The 24736-nt window shown below is 46.1% G+C and overlaps 1 protein-coding gene across 1 annotated transcript in view; it reads right to left on the bottom strand.

The window, feature by feature from the left end:
• ADAMTS10 (ADAM metallopeptidase with thrombospondin type 1 motif 10) overlaps positions 1 to 24736 on the bottom strand; it is a 322067-nt gene that overhangs the window by 54735 nt on the left and 242596 nt on the right. Inside the window, exon 20 of the mRNA XM_073544180.1 lies at positions 16355 to 16521. Within this exon, the coding sequence (XP_073400281.1) occupies positions 16355 to 16521 (167 nt within the window). The remainder of the gene's footprint in view (positions 1 to 16354; positions 16522 to 24736) is intronic.

The raw sequence follows: 24736 nt of genomic DNA, 5'->3' as shown, positions 1-24736 counted from the left end.
CCCCCAAAAGAAATTCATGAAACGCTGGTTTTTGTTCATTCTGCGTCCCAAAAATCGGAATAAAAAGCGATCAAAAAATGTCACGTGCCTGAAAATGGTACCAATAAAAACGTCAACTCGTCCCGCAAAAAATAAGACCTCACATGACTCGGTGGATCAAAATACGGAAAAATTATAGCTCTCAATATGTGGTGATGCAAAAACTATTTTTACAATAAAAAGCGTCTTTTAGCGTGCGACAGCCGCCAAACATAAAAACCGCCATAAATAGTAAATCAAACCTCCCGTTATCACCCCCTTAGTTAGGGAAAAATAATAAAATAAAAAAAATGTATTTATTTCCATTTTTCCATTACGGTTAGGGTTAGGGTAGGGTTAGGGTTAGGGCTAGGGCTAGGGCTAGGGTTAGGGCTGAGATTAGGGTTAGGGGTGTGTTGGGGTTCGGGTTGGAGTTAGAATTGGGGGTTTCCATTGTTTGGGCACATCAGGGGCTCTCCAAATGCAACATGGCGTCTGATTTCAATTCCAGCCAATTCTGAGTTGAAAAAGTCAAATGGTGCTCCTTCCCTTCCAAGCTCTGACATGCGCCCAAACAGTGTTTTACCCCCACATGTAGGGTATCAGCCTACTCAGGACAAATTGCAAAACAATTTTTGGGGTCCAATTTCTCCTGTTACCCTTAGGAAAATAAAAAATTGGGGGCAAAAATATCATTTTTGTGGAAAAAAATGATTTTTTTATTTTCACGTCCGAGCATTATAAAATTCTGTGAAGCACTTGGGGGTTCAAAGTGCTCACCACACATCTAGATAAGTTCCGTGGGGGGTCTAGTGTCTAAAATGGGGTCACTTGTGGGGAGTTTCAATAGTTTAGGTACATCAGGGGCTCTCCAAACGCACATGACACCCGCAGACCATTCCATCAAAGTCTGCATTCCAAAACGTCACTACTTCCCTTCCGAGCCCCGACGTGTGTCCATACAGTAGTTTTCTCCCACATATGGGGTGTCAGCGTACTCATGACAAATTGGACAACAACTTTTGGGGTCCAATTTCTCCTGTTACCCTTGGGAAAATGAAAAAATTGGGGACTAATTGATCATGTTTGTGGAAAACTACGATTTTTTTATTTTCATGCCCGGGCATTATAAACTTCTGTGAAGCCCTTGGGGGTTCAAAGTGCTCACCTCACATCTAGATAAGTTCCTTAGGGGGTCTAGTTTTCAAAATGGGGTCATTTGTGGGGGGTTTCCACTGTTTAGGTACATTAGGGGCTCTCCAAAGGCAACATGACACCCGCAGACCATTCCATCAAAGTCTGCATTCCAAAACGTCACTACTTCCCTTCCGAGCCCCGACGTGTGTCCATACAGTAGTTTTCTCCCACATATGGGGCGTCAGCGTACTCAGGACAAATTGGACAACAACTTTTGGGGTTCAATTTCTCCTGTTACCCTTGGGAAAATAAAAAAATTGGGGACTAATTGATCATGTTTGTGGAAAAAATACGATTTTTCTTATTTTCATGCCCGGGCATTATAAACTTCTGTGAAGCCCTTGGGGGTTCAAAGTGCTCACCTCACATCTAGATAAGTTCCTTAGGGGGTCTAGTTTTCAAAATGGTGTCATTTGTGGGGGGTTTCCACTGTTTAGGTACATTAGGGGCTCTCCAAAGGCAACATGACACCCGCAGACCATTCCATCAAAGTCTGCATTCCAAAACGTCACTACTTCCCTTCCGAGCCCCGACGTGTGCCCATACAGTAGTTTTCTCCCACATATGGGGTATCAGCATACTCAGGACAAATTGGACAACAACTTTTGGGGTCCAATTTCTCCTGGTACCCTTGGGAAAATAAAAAAATGGTGACTAAAAGATCATGTTTGTGGAAAAAATATGAATTTTTTATTTTCACGCCCGGGCGTTATAAACTTCTGTGAAGCACTGGGGGGTTCAAAGTTCTCACCACACATCTAGATAAGTTCCTTGGGGGGTCTAGTTTACAAAATGGTGTCATTTGTGGGGGGGTTTCCACTGTTTAGGTACATCAGGGGTTTTCCAATCGCGACATGGTGTCCGATCTCAATTCCAGCCAAAAAGTCAAATGGCGCTGCTTCCCTTCCGAGCTCTGCCATGCGCCCAAATAGTGGTTTACCCCCACATGTGGGGTATCAGCGTACTCAGGACAAATTGCACAATGACTTTTAGGGTCCTGTTACCCTTGGAAAAATAAGAATTGAGGGTGAAACGATCATTTTTGTGGAAAAAATATGATTTTTTAATTGTACGGCTTTATGTTATAAACTTCTGTGAAGCCCTTGGGGGTTCAAAGTTCTCACCACACATCTAGATAAGTTCCCTAGGGGGTCTAGTTTCCAAAATGGGGTCACTTGTAGGGGGTTTCCACTGTTTAGGTACATCAGGGGTTTTCCAATCGCGACATGATGTCGATCTCAATTCCAGCCAAAAAACGTCAAATGGTGCTGCTTCCCTTCCGAGCTCTGCCATGCGCCCAAATAGTGGTTTACCCCCACATGTGGGGTATCAGCGTACTCAGGACAAATTGCACAATAACTTTTAGGGTCCTGTTACCCTTGGGAAAATAAAAATTGGGGTGAAAAGATCATTTTTGTGGAAAAAATATGATTTTTTAATTGTACTGCTGTACATTATAAACTTCTGTAAAGCCCTTGTGGGTTCAAAGTTCTCACCACATATCTAGATAAGTTCCTTGGGGGGGTCTAGTTTCCAAAATGGGGTCACTTGTAGGGGGTTTCCACTGTTTAGGTACATCAGGGACTCTCCAAACGTGACATGGCGTCCGATCTGAATTCCAGACAATTTTGCATTGAAAAAGTCAAACGGTGCTCCTTCCATTCTGAGCTCTGCCATGCGCCGAAACAGTCGTTCCCACCACATATCAGGTATCAGCGTACTCAGGACAAATTGCACAATAACTTTTGCAGTCCAATTTCTCTTGTTACCCTTGGTAAAATAAAAAAAATTGAACCTGAAGTACTTTTTTTGTGAAAAAAAGTTAGATGTTTATTTTTTTAAATATTCAAAAAAATTCCTGTGACGCACCTAAAGGGTTAATAAACTTCTTGAATGTGGTTTTGAGCACCTTAAGGGGTGCAGTTTTTAGAATGGTGTCACTTTTGGGTATTTTCTATCATATAGACCCCTCAAAGTGGCTTCAAATGTGATGTGGTCAGTAAAAATAAAATGGTGTTGTAAAAATGAGAAATCGCTGGTCAACTTTTAACCCTTATAACTTCCTAACAAAAAAAAATTTTGGTTCCAAAATTGTGCTGATGTAAAGTAAACATGTGGGAAATGTTAGTTATCAAGTTTTTTGGGTGCCATATCTCTGTGATTTAAGGGCATAAAAATTCAAAGTTGGAAAATTGCGAAATTTTCAAAATTTTCGCCAAATTTCTGTTTTTCTCACAAATAAACGCAAGTTATTTGAATGAAATTTTACCACTAACATGAAGTACAATATGTCACGAGAAAACAATTTCAGAATCACCGGGATCCATGGAAGCGTTCCACAGTTATGACCTCATAAAGGTACAGTGGTCAGAATTGTAAAAATTGGCCCGGTCATGAACGTGCAAGCCACCCTTGGGTGTGAAGGGGTTAAAAAAAAAAATAAAAACAGATATTGCTTATGGCTTGTCCATCTCAAAAGTCAGGAAGCACGCTTTCACATGCAGACTATTCTTGGTTTCAGCATTTTTCATCAGTAAAAAAATTAGGATGATGTTTTTAGAGCATCAAGAATGAAATAAAAATGTTTTTATTAGGTGCTGTACTGCAGTATATCACAAATCAATCATTTCACAGTCACACTAACTCTGCAGGTCCAGCACCTCCCTATCATTCAATCATTGGATAATTATTATCAGACTACCAATCCCATTTTCTATATTCCTCATGGCTGCAGTAGTACACAATACTCTGATTTATGTTTTTCTACACCTATTGTAAGGTAGCTGCTGAACACATAGTTGATGGGAGGTATGTATCATGGAGGTGGCTGTCCTCTGGGATGTAAACCTGGAGTAATACTCTAGTACACATAGTACTAAGAGGCTTGGTAGGGCATCTGGGCGAGGTTTATGGGCAGCTGCAGAGATGGGTGGCTCTGTTTGCCCACATACCCCACCCCTGGGTGTGGTTCACATTTTAAAAATGTGACCTGTTTGTCTCACACATGGTCTATGTGTGGAGATGTAAAGGTCAGCCAGGGCAGTAGTCATGGTTGAGCTTATCGGGCTTTGCGGGCCCTGACCTCCCTTTAAATAAAAATCATGTTTCACTTTCAGCTTACTTGTCTCTCCATTCTCTGTGCCATCAGGGTTCTTCCTTTGCTCTCTAAGGACACCTTAGGCCGTTTGTGAAATAACAGAGCCACTGTCCAGTTTTAACTCAAAATGTAAAGCTTTACTCTCATATCTTCGCAGCACATCCAGATTCAATACAGCATATACAGCAGGTTCCACATTACACATCACTCCAGCTTTCCCTTCACTTCTCTCTCTGTCACACAGCTCGAGGTCGGGACGTACCCTGTTGTACATTTTCTTGGCATACTCCCTGTCCAGACTCACTGCCACCGGCTGTTCCCTCAGCCGTTTCTCCCTGGATCTGAGAACATCAGCCCATGCTATGACCTGCCACATGGTGAGCGGGTTACCCGCCTGTCCTGCCATGTCTTCACCTGCAGCTTACACACTTGTAGCTCCTGCAGCTGTTACTGTGCTGTTCCACTTGCTCTGGATGCCTGGGATCTTGCTTGAACACAATGTTATGGGGTATCTAACTTGCCCGGGCTATTAGCCCACCCGAGCTCAATAGGCATCCTTGCTCCTCTGGCACTAATCAGGAAGCTCCCTTCCCCTACCTACAATGACCCCTCCTATATTAGCTATTTACACTACCATACTAAACTAGGTGCACTAAAATGCCCCCATCTAGTGGCCTAACGCTAATATTACACTTTCCCTGTACAACTGTCATGTCGGACGCTATTCACACCACAGCGTCCGGCAGGTAGAGGTAGTTCCACCTCCATCCACTATAGCCTCTGTGGCGCCGGCTTGATTTTCTCAGGCTATCTGGGGTTAATCTAGCTGGAGATCAGCTTGGATGTTTGGTCACGCCCACGGTCTTTAAATAGTCGTGCTGGCCTATGGGCGTCGCCGATTATAGCTTGTGTTTCATACCAAGTGGTTTCGGTCTGGAGTGGAGGTGTTGGAGAGAGAGAGATTCGTATCTGGTGGCGTATGATCCGTTGTTACCTTTTCGCCTTTCCATATTTGTGTTTTGTTGTGCCCTGTTCACATTACTGTATAGCCTGTGTGTATGCGGCGCGGTGCAGTTTAAGTTCTCCCTGTCTGTCATTACTGTGTGGGGCTTTGGTGGTTTGTCTCCTCACTGGGTGGAGGGTGGAGGGTTCAGCTTAGGGCTGAGCAGGAGATAAGGAAAGGTTGGAGGCTCAGGCATTTGCACCATCAGCAAAAACCCTGGGTTGAGGGTCAGACAGGGTTTTCCCTAGTTAGAGGGACACCACAGGGGCCCCGGGTATTTCAGCCTTAGTTGACCTAAGCCCCGCGTGACATTATAATTGGCCTACATTTTTCATGAGTCCATGGATCCCATGGATTCCATAACCCGCCAGTTGGCGGCGCTGTCCTTACAGGTCTCCGAGTTGAAAGGGGCAGTTCAGCAGCAGGGCCTGGTAGTAGCGAAGGTGCAAACGGCATCTGCAGGTATCGGTGCAGAGCCGAAGATCCCGCTGCCAGAACGATTCTCAGGGGAACACAGCAAATTTGTCATATTTCGGGAGGCCTGCAAGTTATACTTCTGCATGCGCCCTATCTCCTCAGGTAATGAGGCTCAGCGGGTGGGTCTGGTGTTATCATTACTGAGTGGTGACCCCCAAGCATGGGCATTTTCCTTACCAGCTGACTCTGCTACATTTCATTCTGTCGATAATGTTTTTTCTGCACTCGGGCTCATTTATGATGATCCTGACAGATTGGCTCTAGCGGAATCTAAAATCCGCGCCCTCCGCCAGGGGGAGCGCTTGGCGGAGGACTATTGTTCGGAATTTCACCGTTGGGCAGTAGACACACAGTGGAACGACCCAGCGCTGCGGAGCCAGTTTATTCATGGGGTTTCAGGGAACGTTAAACAGGCCCTCCTGATGTATGAGACTCCTGCATCGTTGGAGTCTGCCATGAGTTTGGTTATACGTATTGATCGCCGTTTGCGTCAGGGGGCACAGGAGACGCTACCCCTGGGGGAAAGCAGAGGTGCAAGTGTGGTTGCTGCAGTTGAGCCCACTGAACCTATGCAAATTGCGGGGGTGTCACAGGTTAAGCGTCGCGTTCCTGGGTTCAGGAAGCCCGGAGCATGTTTTTACTGTGGTAAAAGAAATCATTATGTTAACGCTTGTCCTGTGCTACCGAAGAAGGTCACACCGGCGGAAAACTGTTAAGCTCAGAGGGTATGGAGGAGGCCCAACTGAGCGTATGCATATCCTCCATGATGGTATCTCAATGTATGCTCCCTGCCAAGGTTATTATCGAGGGCAGAGAGCTACCAATATCAGTGTTTGTGGATAGCGGTTCCGCCACCAATCTCATAGATGAGGAGTTTGCACGCACTGCCGGGTTTAAGATCGAAAAACTCCCTCATCCCATTCAGGTGGTTACCATTAATGCCGCTCCCCTCCCACAAGGGGAGATTATGGAGTTTGTGGCTGAGGTGAAACTCCACATTGGGGTCTTACATTCTGAGTGGGTTACATGTAGGGTCCTCCGTAATCTCCCAGCACAAATGGTCCTGGGTTTTCCATGGTTGTCCAGGCACAACCCGGTGATTGATTGGAAAACTCAGGACATAGTCCAATGGAGTGGTTTCTGCCAGCACAATTGCTTGGCCACATGTGTGTCTGCCGTGACGCCCAGCCTTCCGGAGGCTTTGCAGGATTTTGCGGATGTATTCTCTGAGAGGGGTTGCTCAGAACTGCCTCCACATCGAGCCTATGACTGTGTGATTAGGTTAAAACCCGGGGCCAAATTACCTAAGGCCAGGATGTTTAATATTTCTGGTCCAGAGAGACAAGCTCTGAAAGACTACATCGCGGAGAGTCTGAGCAAAGGACACATCCGGCCTTCGTCCTCGCCTGTAGCAGCGGGGTTTTTCTTCATTAAGAAGAAAAATGGGGGGTTACGGCCGTGTCTGGATTTCCGGGAGTTAAACCAGATTACGATCCGTGATCCCTACCCGATGCCTTTGATCCCTGATTTGTTCAACCAGGTGGCGGGGGTGAAGTGGTTTTCCAAGCTTGACCTCGGGGGGGCGTATAACCTCATAAGGGTCCGTCAGGGGGATGAGTGGAAGACGGTGTTTAACACTCCTGAGGGTCATTTTGAGAGCCTGGTTATGCCATTTGGGTTGACAACCGCGCCTGCTGTTTTCCAACATTTTATTAATGATGTATTTGCTCATGTCCTGGGGAAATTTGTGATTGTATACCTGGATGATATCCTCCTTTATTCGAGCGACCGGGACACTCATTTAGAGCATGTCAGGCAGGTGTTACAGTTGCTCCGGGAGAATAAGCTCTATGCAAAGCTAGAAAAATGCTTATTTTTTGTTCAGGAGTTGCCTTTTTTGGGATATATTGTGTCCGCCGCAGGGTTTAAAATGGACACCGCGAAGGTGCAAGCGGTGCTGCAATGGGAAAGGCCTGATAATCTGAAAGCGCTCCAGTGGTTCCTTGGGTTTGCTAATTATTATAGAAAATGTATAAAACACTTTTCTACTATAGCCAAACCGCTCACGGACATGACAAAAAAAGGTACCGATCTGGCTAGCTGGTCTGAGGTGGCGATACGTGCATTTGAGCGTCTGAAGAACAGTTTTGCTTCAGCCCCCATTCTGGTGCAACTGGACGTGTCTAAACCTTTTGTGGTGGAGGTTGATGCGTCTGAGGTGGGAGTGGGGGCAGTACTGTCACAGGGCTCGTCTTTGAGCGATATGCATCCATGCGCCTACTTCTCCAAGAAGCTGTCGCCGGCCGAACGGAATTATGATATCGGCAACAGGGAGTTGTTGGCAATCAAATTGGCTTTTGAGGAATGGCGACACTTCTTGGAGGGGGCGGCTCACCAGGTCACAGTCATCACCGACCATAAGAACCTGCTCTATCTGGAGTCGGCCAAGCGTCTGTCTCCTAGGCAGGCTCGCTGGGCACTGTTTTTTACACGTTTCAATTTTCTTGTGACTTACCATCCCGGGGCTAAAAACACCAAGGCGGATGCCTTGTCCAGGTGTTTTCCGGGGGGGAGAACCTCGGGAAGAGCCGGTACCCATCCTCCAGGAAGGTGTAGTGGTCTCGGCTCTCACGACTGAGGTAGAGGCGGAGATTGCCGAGGCCCAAGAGGAGGTACTGCCAGGACTTCCCACCAACAAATCATTTGTACCCCTTCATCTTCGTCTTAAGGTGTTGAGGGAACACCACGACTCAGTACTGGCTGGCCATTCAGGGATTAAGGGCACCTTGGAGCTGGTATTGCGTCGTTTCTGGTGGCCCAAAATCCGGCAGGACGTGGTCTGGTACGTGGCAGCTTGCATCACGTGCGCTACGGCCAAGTCGCCCCGAGCCCGTCCTGCTGGCACGCTACAGCCTCTGGGGGTACCTAATAGGCCATGGACAGAAATCTCCATGGATTTTATCACTGACTTGCCAGCCTCGGTGGGGAACACGGTCATCCTGGTGGTGGTTGACCGATTTTCAAAGATGGCGCATTTTGTGTCGTTGCCTTCCTTGCCCAATGCAAAGACGCTGGCTCAGGTGTTTGTGCAGGAGGTGGTCAGACTCCACGGAGTTCCGTCGGACATAGTATCTGATAGGGGAACTCAATTTGTGGCGAGGTTTTGGAAAGCTTTTTGATCACGTCTGGGGATCAAGTTGTCACATTCATCGGCGTTTCATCCACAGTCAAATGGTCAAACTGAGCGCATGAACCAAAATCTGGAGCAGTATTTACGATGCTTTGTGTCCGACAACCAAAAGGAGTGGTCTACTTTCCTTCCTCTGGCCGAGTTCGCGTTAAATAATCACCGCCAGGAATCATCTGGAGAGTCTCCGTTCTTTTGTGTTTACAGTCAACATCCTCAATTTTGTACCTTACGTCAGGGTGACTCGGAGGGCGTCCCGGAGGAGGACCAGCTAGGAGCTCAATTATCATCGGTCTGGAGGAGGGTGAAACAGCAATTGTTGAGCATGAGTGCGAGGTACAAACGGGTGGCTGACAGTAGACGCGTGCCAGGTCCGGACCTGTGTGTGGGTGAATGGGAGTGGTTAGTGACTAAAAACATAAAAGTCAAAATTCCATCTTTAAAATTGGGTCCAAGGTTTATTGGCCCTTTTAAGATTGCTGCCATCATTAACCCAGTTGCTTATCGGTTGGAACTTCCTGCGGTATACAAGATACACAACGTGTTTCACAGGGCTTTATTGAAAAAGGTGGTAGGCTCTGTGGACACGACGCCGATGCCACCTCTGGTCATGGTGGATGGCGATTTAGAGTTTGAGGTCTCCAAGGTAGTGGACTCTCGAGTAGTGCGCCGTACTCTTCAGTATTTGGTACACTGGCGGGGGTATGGTCCGGAGGAGAGGTCTTGGGTACCAGCCCCGGACATACATGCGGATCGGCTGGTCAGTTCTTTTCACCGTCGTCATCCGGACAAGCCGGGTCCTATGAGCCTTGAGGGCCCTGGGATCCCTCGTAGAAGACGGGGTACTGTCATGTCAGACGCTATTCACACCACAGCATCCGGCAGGCAGAGGTAGTTCCACCTCCGTCCACTATAGCCTCTGTGGCGCTGGCTTGATTTTCTCAGGCTATCTGGGGTTAATCTAGCTGGAGATCAGCTTGGATGTTTGGTTACGCCCACGGTCTTTAAATAGTCGTGCTGGCCTATGGGCGTCGCCGATTATAGCTTGTGTTTCATACCAAGTGGTTCCGGTCTGGAGTGGAGGTGTTGGAGAGAGAGAGATTCGTATCTGGTGGCGTATGATCCGTTGTTACCTTTTCGCCTTCCCATATTTGTGTTTTGTTGTGCCCTGTTCACATTACTGTATAGTCCTGTGTGTATGCGGCGCGGTGCAGTTTAAGTTCTCCCTGTCTGTTATTACTGTGTGGGGCTTTGGTGGTTTGTCTCCTCACTGGGTGGAGGGTGGAGGGTTCAGCTTAGGGCTGAGCAGGAGATAAGGAAAGGTTGGAGGCTCAGGCATTTGCACCATCAGCAAAAACCCTGGGTTGAGGGTCAGACAGGGTTTTCCCTAGTTAAAGGGACACCACAGGGGCCCCGGGTATTTCAGCCTTAGTTGACCTAAGCCCCGCGTGACAACAACACACATATTACAGCATATCTACACATACCAATTTATATATATATATATTGTGGCAGGGCTAAGGGTCGTGTAATTGATGGGAGATATGTGTCTCATAAATGGCTTATCTCCATAATGTAAGGCAGAAGTAAAGCATACCAGATATTGTTATTGTTTTTGTTTGAAGGACCTGTGGTGAGGTCACAGTCATGTGACCAGTCAGCTGCTGGGAACGTGGGTGTGGCTACAGCCTTATAATGTGACCTGCTCCTGAACCAGGGAGCTGTATGTGGGGAGGACTACACCTCCCAGCATGTGCTGAGACTCGCGGTCTGAGTCTGCAACCACGAAGGTTTATGTTTTGTTTGCCTAAGCTAGAGGCTATTTTTGGTGATACGCTGTTTTATGGTTTATGACAGAAATAAACCTCATGAACTTTGGAAGAACCGGTCTCCTGATTGTCTCCCGCTGCACCTGAGCGAGTCACATCCCCACAATTGGTGGAGAATGCGGGCAGCGGTCCCAGCAGAGACTTGAGACAGTTGCTGCATGTCCTGGGTGAAGTTTGCAGCGGGGCAACAAGCATTGCCTGGAATCATGGAGGACCTCATGAAACACCTGGTCCAGTCCCAGGCACTGCAGCAGGAAACCAACAAGCTGTTGTTACAGCAGATCCAGCAAAGCCAGCAAGAGCAGCGGCAGCAGTTCCAGCAAAGCCAGCAGGAACAACGGCAGCAGATGCAGCTTCTGGCAACCGCCATCCAGGAGGGCAGGACGAGTGCCCCAACACCAGGTCGGGCTGATGCCACCGACGTCGAGAAGGCGGTAAGACGCGCATTACAAAAAATGACCCCTGAGGATGATGTGGAGGCCTTCCTGACGGTGTTTGAGAGGGTGGCTGAGAGGGAAAAACTTCAGCCAGAGCGGTGGGCGGAGGTACTGGCCCCTTACCTAACGGGGGAGCCCCAGAAGGCGTACTTTGACCTGACGGTACAAGATGCCAGAGAGTATCCCAAATTAAAGGCGGAAATTCTCGCACGCTTGGGGGTAACAATGACTACCAGGGCACAGCGAGTTCATCGCTGGGCCTATCACCGGGACAAACCCCCGCGCTCCCAAATGTTTGACCTGTTGCACCTGGTCCAGAAATGGCTGCAGCCAGAGTCGGCTTCCCCTGCACAGATGGTAGAGCGAGTTGTGATGGATCGGTTTGTGCATTCTCTGCCGAGACCTCTACAGACTTGGGTTGCCCAGGGTGATCCCCAAAATGCTGATGAACTGGTTGGGCTGGTCGAGAGATACCAGGGGATGGAAGGTTCCTTGGGGAAGCAGCCCATTCCATATTGGGGGTCCCAGCAGGGGGCGGAGTCACAAAAAGGGGTGGTGCGTCCAAGGTCAAAAGGGGCGGGGGAGGCGGTGCCCAAGGTCCCCTCGGGTGTTATTTGCTGGAAGTGTCATGGGCCAGGACATATAGCGGCCCGTTGTCCCCAGACCACCGAGCAGATGGACTGCAGCATGGGACGCCGTAGTTCATACTACGCATATCCAGCTTGCAGTGTGAACTCGCTACCTAACAAGGGGCCACAAGCGTGTCCCGTGAAGGTGAACGGTCGAGCAGTAATGGCGCTTCTGGACTCCGGGAGCTTGGTGACCCTTGTGAGGGCCAGTTTTCCTCTAAACATACTCCCGGGTAAAAAGATTGGTGTTCGGTGCATACATGGCGATGCAAAGGACTACCCTATGGCTAGGGTGAAGATTGAAACGGCGCATGGCACCGAGTCGCATGAAGTTGGCGTTGTTCGAGACTTGTTGCATCCCATAATTATTGGCCGGGATTTCTGTCTGTTTTGGGATCTGTGGGGGATGGGTTCTGAGTGTGCTAGCAAGAGCAGGGAACCAATCCACCCCACTGAGGTATCGCCACCACCAGAGGCAGACGAGTTCCCTTTATGTGTCCTTGTTGGGGATGAAGAGGAAGGGTCCCCTGTACCTGACATCCTGGAGTTAGGGGTGGCCGGGGAGAATTTTGGGACTGCCCAACATAGGGACCCCACACTAAGGGAAGCCTTTAACAATGTCACCGTCATTAATGGGGTTGCACAAGAGCCGGGAGCAGACACAAGGTTTCCCCATTTTATGTTGATTGGGGAATTGTTGTACCGGGTCACGAAAATAAGGGAGGAGGTGGCAGAGCAGTTAATAGTACCAGGCCCCTATAGACGAAAAGTGTTGGACATGGCCCATTCACACATCTTGGGGGGACACCTGGGGGTGGAAAAAACCCAGGAACGTATTGTACAGAGGTTCTATTGGCCTGGGTGTCACCGGGAAATAGTAAACTATTGCAGGTCCTGCCCGACATGTCAGTTAACTGCCCCCACATCTCATTTTCGGAACCCTCTTGTGCCACTGCCCATTATTGAGGTGCCATTTGAGAGAATTGCCATGGACTTGGTCGGTCCCTTAGTTAAATCAGCTCGGGGCCATCAGTATATATTAGTCATCCTGGACTATGCCACACGCTATCCTGAGGCCATTCCCCTGAGAAACTCCTCTGCGAAGAGTATAGCCCGTGAGCTGGTCCATGTGTTTTCCCGGACGGGTTTGCCGAAGGAGATCCTGACCGACCAGGGGACACCTTTTATGAGCAAGGTGATGAGAGAATTGTGCAGAGTCTTGCAAATTTCCCAGCTGAGGACTTCAGTGTACCATCCACAGTCAGATGGCCTTGTTGAGAGGTTTAACAAGACCCTGAAGAGCATGCTGAGAAAAGTCATAGAGGAAGATGGTAGAGACTGGGATTGTCTCTTACCGTATTTACTGTTTTCTATCCGTGAAGTTCCCCAGGCCTCCACGGGGTTCTCCCCCTTCGAGCTTCTGTACGGCCGGCATCCGCGAGGTCTCCTAGATATAGCCAAGGAAACCTGGGAAGCCGAAGTCACGCCCCACAGAAGCGTCATTGAGCATGTGGCACTGATGCAGCAGAGGGTTGCGAAGGTGATGCCCATTGTTAAAGAACATCTCCGCCAGGCACAAGAGGCTCAGGCCAGGGTCTACAACCGGTCAGCCAGAGTGAGGCAGTTCAATCCGGGAGACCGAGTTCTCGTGCTAATACCGACGGTGGAAAGTAAGTTCTTGGCCAAGTGGCAAGGGCCATATGAGGTGGTGGAGAAACTGGGAGACGTAAACTACAAGATCCACCAACCCGGAAGACGGAAGCCATACCAGGTTTACCATGTTAACCTTATCAAGCCGTGGCAAGATAGAGAGCCAGCGGTAACTCCGTGCTTGCTGGGCAACCTAGAAGGGGAGGTTGGAGCTGTTACCATAGCGGAGACTCTATCGAAGGCCCAGAAGCAACAGTGCCGGGAGTTACTCCAGAAAAACCGCGACCTGTTCTCAGAGTTGCCGGGGTGCACGAAGGTGGTGGAGCACGAAATTCTGACTGAGCCACATGTGCGGGTGAACGTGAAACCATATCGTATTCCTGAGGCCCGGCGAGAGGTAATCTCCAAGGAGGTGCAGCGTATGTTGAAGCTCGGGGTCATTGAGGAATCCAAGAGCGGCTGGTCGAGCCCGATTGTCCTGGTCCCAAAACCTGATGGTGAATGGAGGTTCTGCAACGATTACCGGAAGCTGAATGAGGTCTCCAAGTTCGACGCTTATCCCATGCCACGCGTTGATGAGCTCATCGAGAGACTTGGACCTGCCAGGTACATAACCACTTTGGATCTGACCAAGGGATATTGGAAGATCCCCATGGCACAGGAAGCCAAGGAGAAGACGGCATTCTCCACACCAGACGGGTGCTTCCAGTATGTCCGGATGCCGTTTGGCCTACAGGGAGCTCCAGCAACCTTCCAGAGGGCGATGGATAGAATCCTTGCACCTCATAAGCTATACGCTGCCGCATACCTGGATGATATCGTCATCTTTACCCCGGACTGGGAGACTCACCTGGAAAAGGTCCAAGCAGTGTTTGACGCTCTAAGAGAGGCGGGGTTTACAATAAACCCGAAGAAGTGTGCCTTGGGGAGAGAAGAAGCCAAGTACCTCGGATATGTAGTGGGGCGTGGCGAGATCAAACCCCAAATCAATAAAGTGGAGGCAATTCAAACATGGCCGAGACCTCTGTCAAAGAAACAAGTTAAAGCCTTCCTGGGGATTGTGGGATATTACAGGAGGTTTATCCCAAACTTCGCCACAATGGCTGCACCTCTAACTGATCTGCTTAAAGGGACAAAGTCAGTGATGGTCAGCTGGTCCGAAGAAGCAGAGTCAGCCTTCCAAGAAATGAAGGGAGCTCTTTGTAAGCAGCCCGTTTTGGTGGCCCCAGACTTTAAACGTGAATTTGTCCTCCAGACAGATGCCTCAGATGTCGGGGTAGGAGCTGTCCTTTCCCAAGAGATACGTGGGGAGGAGCATCCTGTTCTCTACTTGAGTAGGAAGTTGACTTCTTGTGAGAGAAATTACTCAGTTGTAGAGAAGGAGTGTTTGGCCATAAAATGGGCAGTGGACACATTACGGTACTACCTGGTGGGACGGAAGTTTAGGTTAATATCCGACCATGCCCCACTCAGGTGGATGAGGGAAACCAAGGGCAAGAATGCTAGGGTCACCCGCTGGTTCTTAGCCCTACAAGACTTCAGTTTCCATGTAGAGCATAGGGCCGGGAAGCTACATGGGAATGCCGATGCCCTCTCCAGAATCCCTTGCCTGGTAGGTGAAAGTGCCAAGCCCCACGGCTTTAGGCAGAGGGGGGAGGTATGTGGCAGGGCTAAGGGTCGTGTAATTGATGGGAGATATGTGTCTCATAAATGGCTTATCTCCATAATGTAAGGCAGAAGTAAAGCATACCAGATATTGTTATTGTTTTTGTTTGAAGGACCTGTGGTGAGGTCACAGTCATGTGACCAGTCAGCTGCTGGGAACGTGGGTGTGGCTACAGCCTTATAATGTGACCTGCTCCTGAACCAGGGAGCTGTATGTGGGGAGGACTACACCTCCCAGCATGTGCTGAGACTCGCGGTCTGAGTCTGCAACCACGAAGGTTTATGTTTTGTTTGCCTAAGCTAGAGGCTATTTTTGGTGATACGCTGTTTTATGGTTTATGACAGAAATAAACCTCATGAACTTTGGAAGAACCGGTCTCCTGATTGTCTCCCGCTGCACCTGAGCGAGTCACATCCCCACAATATATATACATTTTGAATACTTTACACCGGGACATGCTTAGGGGTCCAGGACGACTACTGTGACACCCTTACAGAGATAAGAAGGCCTACTGTGTGATTTCTCAACTAAACTGTAGGCTATCCAGTCTGAGTGCCCTAGACTGTCACTAAAGTGCTATCATTGGAACTGATTATTTTGCCTGCACTGAAATGCTGTTTAATTTTTTTTATGAGGACTGAAATAAAACAGTCGGACTTGTAAATAGAAATGGTTCCTGTGATACCTCATCCCTCTCCCAAGTGAGTTGCATCACCACACTATGTATAATAATTAACAGTGCGCCCTGACCTCATATCCTTTGGCTATAAAACCCTGCTCTCCCTAGCTTCACCTTTTATATTGTCTGTGATAGACCCCCTGTGTGGCTGCACTAAACCAAGTGATATGGTAACCAGAAGGCATTATGTAGAAGGCTACACCTGACGTCATGAGTCTGCTCTCTGGCTGATGCAATGCATGAAATGACGTTGAGCTTTTTTTTTTGCAGTCCGTGTGAATCAAATCACAAATTGTTGGGACCTGCGACTTTCAGGAAATTTGATTAGATCGCAGATCGATTTGATCATCTCAAAAATACATTTATTTTGCAACAAATCTTACTAGTGTGACTATAAAGAGAAGCAGATTTTACAACTTATTAGAAATTAGGAAACTACTACAAATGACACACATCTCTTCACACAGCAAGTAGTAACTATTTACCATAAGAACCAGTGTTGTATTAGTGGGCCCTAAGGCTTCAAGTGACTCTGGTTCATCCTGAGGTCTTCTATAGAGAAACATGGTCCCAGCAGCATCAAATTTCCTTGGTGTGTCAGGTTGAAGTTTGCCATTAATAAAGTATTCACTCCCATTGCTTTCTTTCAGAGCTACAAAATACACAATAAATATTTATTGTTATTAATTGTGTGAAATACCACAGCACTATTTAATGCAGGGAAGAGAATTATGGTATGTTTAATCATGTGTCAGTATGTCAGATTCAGAGGAACCACACTTTACAAGGTAATCTACATTTTCAGACACCTGATCTTGGTCAGGTTTATTAGGAGTAATGAAGTAAATATTGTTACTATTATTATTTATTTATATAGTCACATTGATTCCATGATGTTCTGTGAGGGAACAATATGTAATTATTTCCAATATAGCTAAATATAAACTAAGGTGTATGATAACGATGATATAATAGACTTGGTAAAATCGCATAGGCTCAGGAAGTCAGAACCCTGCTGCAGTTGGCGTGATGTCGCTCCGTCCGCATCAAGACACTGACTGTGTGGTGGACTCCCTAGGATCCTTGGTTAGGTGAGTATAAACATACTGTATATATATATATAGGGGTAAGTATGATCTGACACCCCCACTCCCCCGCCGACCCCCTGGCGCATATGACTCGCATATAAGCCGACAGGGGGACTTTCAGCCCTAAAAAATGGGCTGAAAATCACGGATTATATGCGAGTATATACGGTATGCATTTAATAAATTCTGGACTGCCCATATGATGATGTAAAGTGTTTAGAAGCTTCTCGTAATTTTTTTGGCAAGAGAATTGTGGACTTGCACAACTCTGGCTCATCCTTGGATACTATTTCAAGATACATGAAGGTTCATCTGTACAAACAATTATACGCAAGTACAAACAAGATGGAAATGTCCAGCCATTATACCGCTCAGTAAGGAGATGGGTTCTGTGTCCCAGAGATGAACGTACTTTGGTCCATCATGTGCATATCAACTCAAGGACAAAAGCAAAAGACCTTGTGAAGTTGATGACAGAAACTGGTAAGATTGTGTCAATATCCACAGTGAAACGAGAACTGTATCAACATGGGCTGAAAGGCCACTCTGCCAGGAAGAAGCCATTACTCCAAAAGAAACAAAAAAAAGCCAGATTAATGTTTACAAATGCACACAGTAACAAAGACCTTAATTTCTGGAGACATGTCCTGTGGTCTGATGAAGCTAAAATTGAACTTTTTGAGTATATTGACCATCATTACCTTTGGAGGAAAAAGGGAGAAGCTTGTAAGACTAAGAACACCATCCCATCTATGAAACATAGGGATGGCAGCATCATGTTGTGGGGTTGTTTTGTTGCAGGAGTGACTGGTGCACTTCACAAAATAGATGGCATCATGAGAAAAGAAGATTATGAGGCAATACTGAAGCAACATCTCAAGACATCAGCCAGAAAAATAAAGCTTGGGTGGTAATGGGTCTTCCAAATGGACAATGACCCAAAGCCTACTGCCAAAATGGTAACAAAGTGGCTTAAGGATAACAAAGTCAATGTTTTGGAGTGGCCATCACAATGTCCTGATCTCAATCATATTGAAAATTTATTGTCAAAGCTGAAAAGGCAGGTGCAAACAAGGCGACCTACAAACCTGGATCAGTTACACCAGTTTTGTCAGGAAGAGTGGGCCCAAATTCCGACCAACTATTGTGAGAAGCTTGTGGAAGGATATCCCAAATGTTTGACCCAAGTCATTCAGTTTAAGAGCAATGGTACCAAATACTAATGAAATGTATGTCAACTTTTGCAAGTAAGTAGTAAAAAAGTCTTAAAACATTCTCTCTCTATCATTATTCTGGCATTTGGCAAATATTAATAATTATGCTAATCCTATTTGACCTAAAACGGGAAAGGTTTATTCTGATTTCATGTCAGATATTGAGAAAAACATGCACATGTGTCTTTTATACAATGTATGCAAACTTCTGGTTTCAACTGTGTATTATATGCAGAGATACCAATCTATATAAGATTTGCCACCTACTGTGAATGTAATCTCTGACCAAGGAGATAGAATCCTCAGAAATGTGTTGAATGGACAGTTGGTACTTTTTCATAAGGAGAGCCTGTAGTTTTTGTGATGTCACAAATTCAAGGGCAGCAGATTTTTCCAAACAAGTGTCAGAGCAGACGTGTCCAGCTGGAATGCTGCCTACACTGTTTGGAAACCCCTCACAAGTGACCCCATTTTGGAAAATAGACCCCTCAAGGAATGAATTTAGATGTACCGTAAAGACCAAAAGTTTGGACACACCTTCTCATTCGAAGAGTTTTCTTTATTTTCATGACTATGGGATTTCATGACTATGGGATTTCTTGCCTTATAAATGGGGTTGGGACCATCAGTTGCGTTGTGCAGAAGTCTGGTGGATACACAGCTGATGGTCCTACTGAATAGACTGTTAGAATTTGTATTATGGCAGGAAAAAAGCAGCTAAGTAAAGAAAAACGAGTGGCCATCATTACTTTAAGAAATGAAGGTCAGTCAGTCCGAAAAATTGGGAAAACTTTGAAAGTGTCCCCAAGTGCAGTGGCAAAAACTATCAAGCGCTACAAAGAAACTGGCTCACATGAGGACCGGCCCAGGAAAAGAAGACCAAGAGTCATCTCTGCTGCGGAGGATAAGTTTATCCGAGTCACCAGCCTCAGAAATCGCAGGTTAACAGCAGCTCAGATTAGAGACCAGGTCAGTGCCACACAGAGTTCTAGCAGCAGACACATCTCTACAACAACTGTTAAGAGGAGACTTTGTGAAGCAGGCCTTCATGGTAAAATAGCTGTTAGGAAACCACTGCTAAGGACAGGCAACAAGCAGAAGACACTTGTTTGGGCTAAGGAACACAAGGAATGGTCATTAGACCAGTGGAAATCTGTGCTTTGGTCTGATGAGTCCAAATTTGAGATCTTTGGTTCCAACCACCGTGTCTTTGTATGACGCAGAAAAGGTGAACGGATGGACTCCACATGCCTGGTTCCCACCGTGAAGCATGGAGGAGGAGGTGTGATGGTGTGGGGGTGCTTTGCTGGTGACACTGTTGGGGATTTATTCAAAATTGAAGGCCTACTAAACCAGCATGGCTACCACAGCATCTTGCAGCGGCATGCTATTCCATCCGGTTTGCGTTTAGTTGGACCACCATTTATTATTCAATAGGACAATGACCCCAAACAATAATAAAGTAACTTGGCACTCAACTGAATGATCCTTTAAAGATGAAGCTTTATTTTATTTTTATGCAGTTTCAGAAATAAAATAAAATAAAATAAAACTTCATCTTTAAAGGATCATTCAGTTGAGTGCCAAATTACTTTATTATTTCACTTGGTCTGGGTAACCTAGTTGTGCACCTTGTGGTTGTGCCACGCTATACTTGACACAAATGACCCCAAACACACCTCCAGGCTGTGTAAGGGCTATGTGACCAAGAAAGAGAGTGATGGGTTGCTACGCCAGATGACCTGGCCTCCACAGTCACCAGACCTGAACCCAATCGAGATGTTTGGGGTGAGCTCGACCGCAGAGTGAAGGCAAAAGGGCCAACAAGTGCTAAGCATCTCTGGGACCTCCTTCAAGACTGCTGGAAGACCATTTTCGGTGACTACCTCTTGAAGCCCATCAAGAGAATGCCAAGAGTGTGCAAAGCAGTAATCAAAGCAAAAGGTGGCTACTTTGAAGGACCTAGAATATAAGACATATATTCAGTTGTTGCACACTTTTTTGTTAATTATATACTTCCACATGTGTTAATTCATAGTTTTGATGCCTTCAGAGTGAATCTACCATTTTCATAGTCATGAAAATACAGAAAGCTCTTTGAATGAGAAGGTGTGTCCAAACTTTTGGTCTGTACTCTATGGAGAGCACTTTGAACCCTCAGGTGCTTCTCAGAAGTTTATAACGTTGAGCCGTGAAAATAATAAAATCACATTTTCCCCACAAAAATGTTTTTCTGGCCCCAAATTTTGCATTTTCATAAGGGTAAGAGGAAAAATTTCACCATACAATTTGTTGTGCAATTTCTCCTGAGTACGCCGATATCCAATATGTGGGGTAATAGTACTTTCGAGGCACAATGCATATTTGAGTTTAGATTTTGCTGGAATAATTTGAGGGTGCCATGTCACATTGGCACAGCACCTGAGGTGCCAGAACAACAGAAACCCCCATATTGTAACTCATTTTACAAACTACACTCCCCAATGAATTCATCTAGGGGTGCAGTGATCATATTGACACCACATGTGCCTCACAAAATGTTATACCATTGAGCGGTGAAGAAAGAATAAATTACATTTTTACCACTAAAATCTTGTTTTAGGCTGGTTTCACATTTGCGTTTTTTTTCGCGGTAATTTAGCGCTAAATAGCGCATGCGTTTTTTTTTTCCTATACTTTGCATGGGATGCGCTTATGTGCGCATACACATGCGTTTGTACGCGTTTTACCGCGCATACATTTTTTTGCGGTATGCGCTCGGGCGCACAAAATGCAACTTGTTGCATTTTTTGTGCGTCCGATTTGCCTCAAAAAAACGCATGCGCGCGCAATGCGTTTTTTTACAGCAAGACACCCAATATAAGTCTATGGGTGCGCATATGTGCGCATTGGCATGCTTATGTATGCGTTTTTTTGCACATGCGTTTTTTTTTTGTTAACCATGGAATTTAGGGGTTTGGGTTAGAGTTAGGGTTAGTTAAGGGGGTTTAGGGTTAGGGTTAGGGTCAGGGTTAGGGTTAGGGTCAGGGTTAGGGTTAGGGTTAAGGTTAGTTAGGGTTTGGGTTAAGTATGGTTTGGTTAAGGGTTAGGGTCAGGGTTAGGGTTAAGTATGGTTTGGTTAAGGATTAGGGTTAGGGTTAGGGTCAGGGTCAGGGTTAGGGTTAGGGTCAGGGTTAGGGTTAGGGTTAGGGTCAGGGTTAGGGTTAGGGTTAGGGTCAGGGTTAGGGTTAAGGTTAGTTAGGGTTTAGGTTAGGGTTAAGTATGGTTTGGTTAAGGGTTAGGGTCAGGGTTAGGGTTAAGTATGGTTTGGTTAAGGGTTAGGGTTAGGGTTAGGGTTAGGGTCAGGGTTAGGGTTAGGGTCAGGGTTAGGGTTAGTAAAGTCATGGTTTGGGTTAGTGTGAGGGGCCACCTAATGTTGGAAAAAAACGCAAACACGGTAAAAACGCACTAAAAACGCATACAAACGCATAAAAACGCTGTGTTTTTTTCATGCATGCTCATAAAAATGCTTGAAAAAAACGCAGCAGTTGTATGCTTTTGTATGCGTTTTTCAATGCGTTTTTTTGCGGGAAAAACGCGCTGCAAAAAAAAGCAAGTGTGAAACAGGCCTTAGCCCCAAGTTTTCAGTTTTTCTAAGGGCTAATAGGAATTTTTTTTACAACAAACTGAGGTCCATTTTTTCCTGAGTACGCCAATACCCTACATGTAATTGGGAAATATTTTTCAGGCACAGTGCAAAGCTCGGAAAGTAAGGAGCACCAAATTTTACTGTTATGGTTTGCAGGTGCTTTGATACACTAGGAGAACCCATGAGGTGCCAGAAAAGCAGAAACCCCCATAAGTAATCACATTTTCTAACTACACCTCTCAATGAATTCATCTAGGGGTGCAGTGATATTATTGACACCACGAACACTCTAAATCTCTGAGTGATGTGATTCAGATGCATCCCCCGAGTGATCCAATCACTATAATGAGGCAGCAGAGTTACTCTGGGCTTTGTCTGGCCTCTGTTCAGTGGTGTCCTTCTTTTCAGAAGTGCACAAAACTGTGGATGATGGCACTTTTATGCAATCCTAAAAAGACGGACACCGCCGGATCACAGGTCAGACAGCGTCCACAGTGCCTTCATCTGCCTCATCAGGCCTGTTTCACACATCCGTTTGTGTCCATCAGTCAAAATCCGCCGTTTTGCAAAAAAAAAAAAAAAAAGGATTTTTCTTGGCGGATCCATTTTTTTCCCATTGAGTTGCATTACCGGCGGATCTTGACGGATGGCCATCCGTTGGATCCATTTTTTGTGGATCCGCCAAAATGCCAGAACGGACTATGCAACGTTTTTTCGGGTGGCCGGATCCGCATTTCTCACTTCGCATGCCCGAAAGACTTCACTCAGCCGCAAATTTAACCCTAAACTCTGTTCTGGCAGCTGAAAAATTCTCTCTCTCTCTCTCCTTCCCCAGGCAGCGGTTCCTTTAAAATTTTTCCTTTGACGGATCCGTTAAAAAAACGGTCCGGTGCCAAACGTTGGGGTCAGTACAGGAACGGATCCATTATCCGCCACTTTAGCGGATTTTGACTGACCAAAAAAACTGATGTGTGAAACAAGCCTTATGGGGAATCTTCAGCTAGAGGTTCCATCTGAATTACATATTTCAGAGATTTACATGGAACTCCCGATGCAAGCGCTCAGCACAGAGCGGAGGATAAATGTGCGCCGAACCTTACTGCGATCTTTGGGAGGCAGAATAAAACATCCACAGCAGATGAAGAATTGGTTTCATTTATTTTTTATGCCGTTCCTCATGCAGTATAAGTGATTAGACGACTTTATTCTTAGGATCGGTGTGATTACAGCAATACCAGATTTATATTGGGTTTTTATGTTTGGCTGCTGTCACATACTAAAAAATGCTTTTTTACTGCAAAAAAAAAAGTTTTGCATTGCCATATTTTGAAAGCTATAATTTTTCCATTTTTTGGCCCACAGAGTCAAATGATGGCTTGTTTTTTGAGGGACAAGTTGACATTTTTATTGGTACCATTTTCAGATACATTACTTTTTTTTATCACTTTCCATTCCGATTTTTGGGAGGCAGAATGAACAGAAACTAGCAATTCAGGAATTATTTTTGGGGGGTCGGTGGGTTTAGGTCATTCCGCAAGTGGTAAAATTGATAAGGCAGTTTTATTCTTCGGGTCAGTCATACAACGATACCTCATTTATATAGTTTTTTAATGTTTTGGCGCTTTTACATTATAAAAATGCCTAAGGCTATGAGCACACATAGCGGAACTCTCGCGGAAGTTACCGCGAGAATTCCGGAATTCCATTCCGCGGGAAAATCGCATTTTAAATTCCAGCGATTTTACAGTGGAAAAATTAGCGATTTGCAAGCGTAATTAGCTTGCAAAATGCTAGTGTTTTCCAAGCAATCTATAGCATCGCTTGGAGAACTGATTGACAGGTTGGTCACACTCGTCAAACATAGTGTTTGACAAGTGTGACCAACTTTTTTACTACTGATGCTGTCTATGCATACTGTTAATCTCACCTTACGACGTCCCGCGCAGCCTTCCCGCCTCTCTCCACGCTCCCGGCATCTTCCAGTCCCAGTAATCCTTTGCGCGAATGACCGCGAGACGTCGCGCTCCCGCGACGTCATCATGAATAACCGCGAGACGTCGCGCTCTCGCGAGACCGCAACGTCATCACGGTCATTCTCGCAAAGGATTACTGGGACCGGAAGATGCCGGGAGCGTGGAGAGAGGCGGGAAGAAGATCGCCAGCCGTGGGAAGGTGAGAATAACACTATTTTTTATTTTAATTCTATTTTTTACAGGGATATGGTACCCAGAGCCCGGAGGACAGTCTCCTCTCCTCCGGACCATGGGTACTATCCGCAAATGTTCTGCTTACTTTTCGCATGGTGGGCACAGCCACATGTGGAAAGTAAGCAGAACAATGCATTCCTATGTGGGCGGAATCGCCGCGATTACGCAAAATTAATGAGCATGCTGCATATTTTACCACGATGTGATTCCGCCACGGGAAAATCCGCAGCATTAGCACAGAATTGCAGAATCCCATAGGATTGCATTGGATGCTGTTTTTATGCGTTTTCGCAGCAAAATCACGCGTTTAAAATCGCCGCGAAAACGCAAAAAAAATGCTACTTGTGATCCCAGCCTAACAGTCCCTGTATTACATTACACACATAAACAGATCTTTAGATACAGTATTTATAAAGTCCTTTTATGACATGTAAATAAGGCCTTTGGCTAGTTGATGGGGCGTTAGTGTCCCCAGGCTAGTCAACTCACTTAGCATGATCTTAGCAAGGGGAACCAGAGTCAGATATACTAAAATTATCAAGGTTTTTATTTATGCATAAAGTTACAATAACAATGCATAAATAATATAATAATTATGAGTAGAGTTGAGCGACTTTTGGTTTTTTAGGGTCGAGTTTCGTTTCGTGAAACCCGACTTTTCCAAAAGTCGGGTCGAGCAAGATCGTCCGATTATAGGGAAAAGTCGGGATCGTCCCAAAACACGAAACCC

The sequence above is a fragment of the Dendrobates tinctorius genome, unplaced genomic scaffold (assembly GCF_039654945.1).
Source record: "Dendrobates tinctorius isolate UK_male_01 unplaced genomic scaffold, ASM3965494v1 ptg000011l, whole genome shotgun sequence".
Classification (NCBI taxonomy): Eukaryota; Metazoa; Chordata; class Amphibia; order Anura; family Dendrobatidae; genus Dendrobates; species Dendrobates tinctorius.
This window is presented reverse-complemented; position numbering and strand designations above follow the sequence as displayed.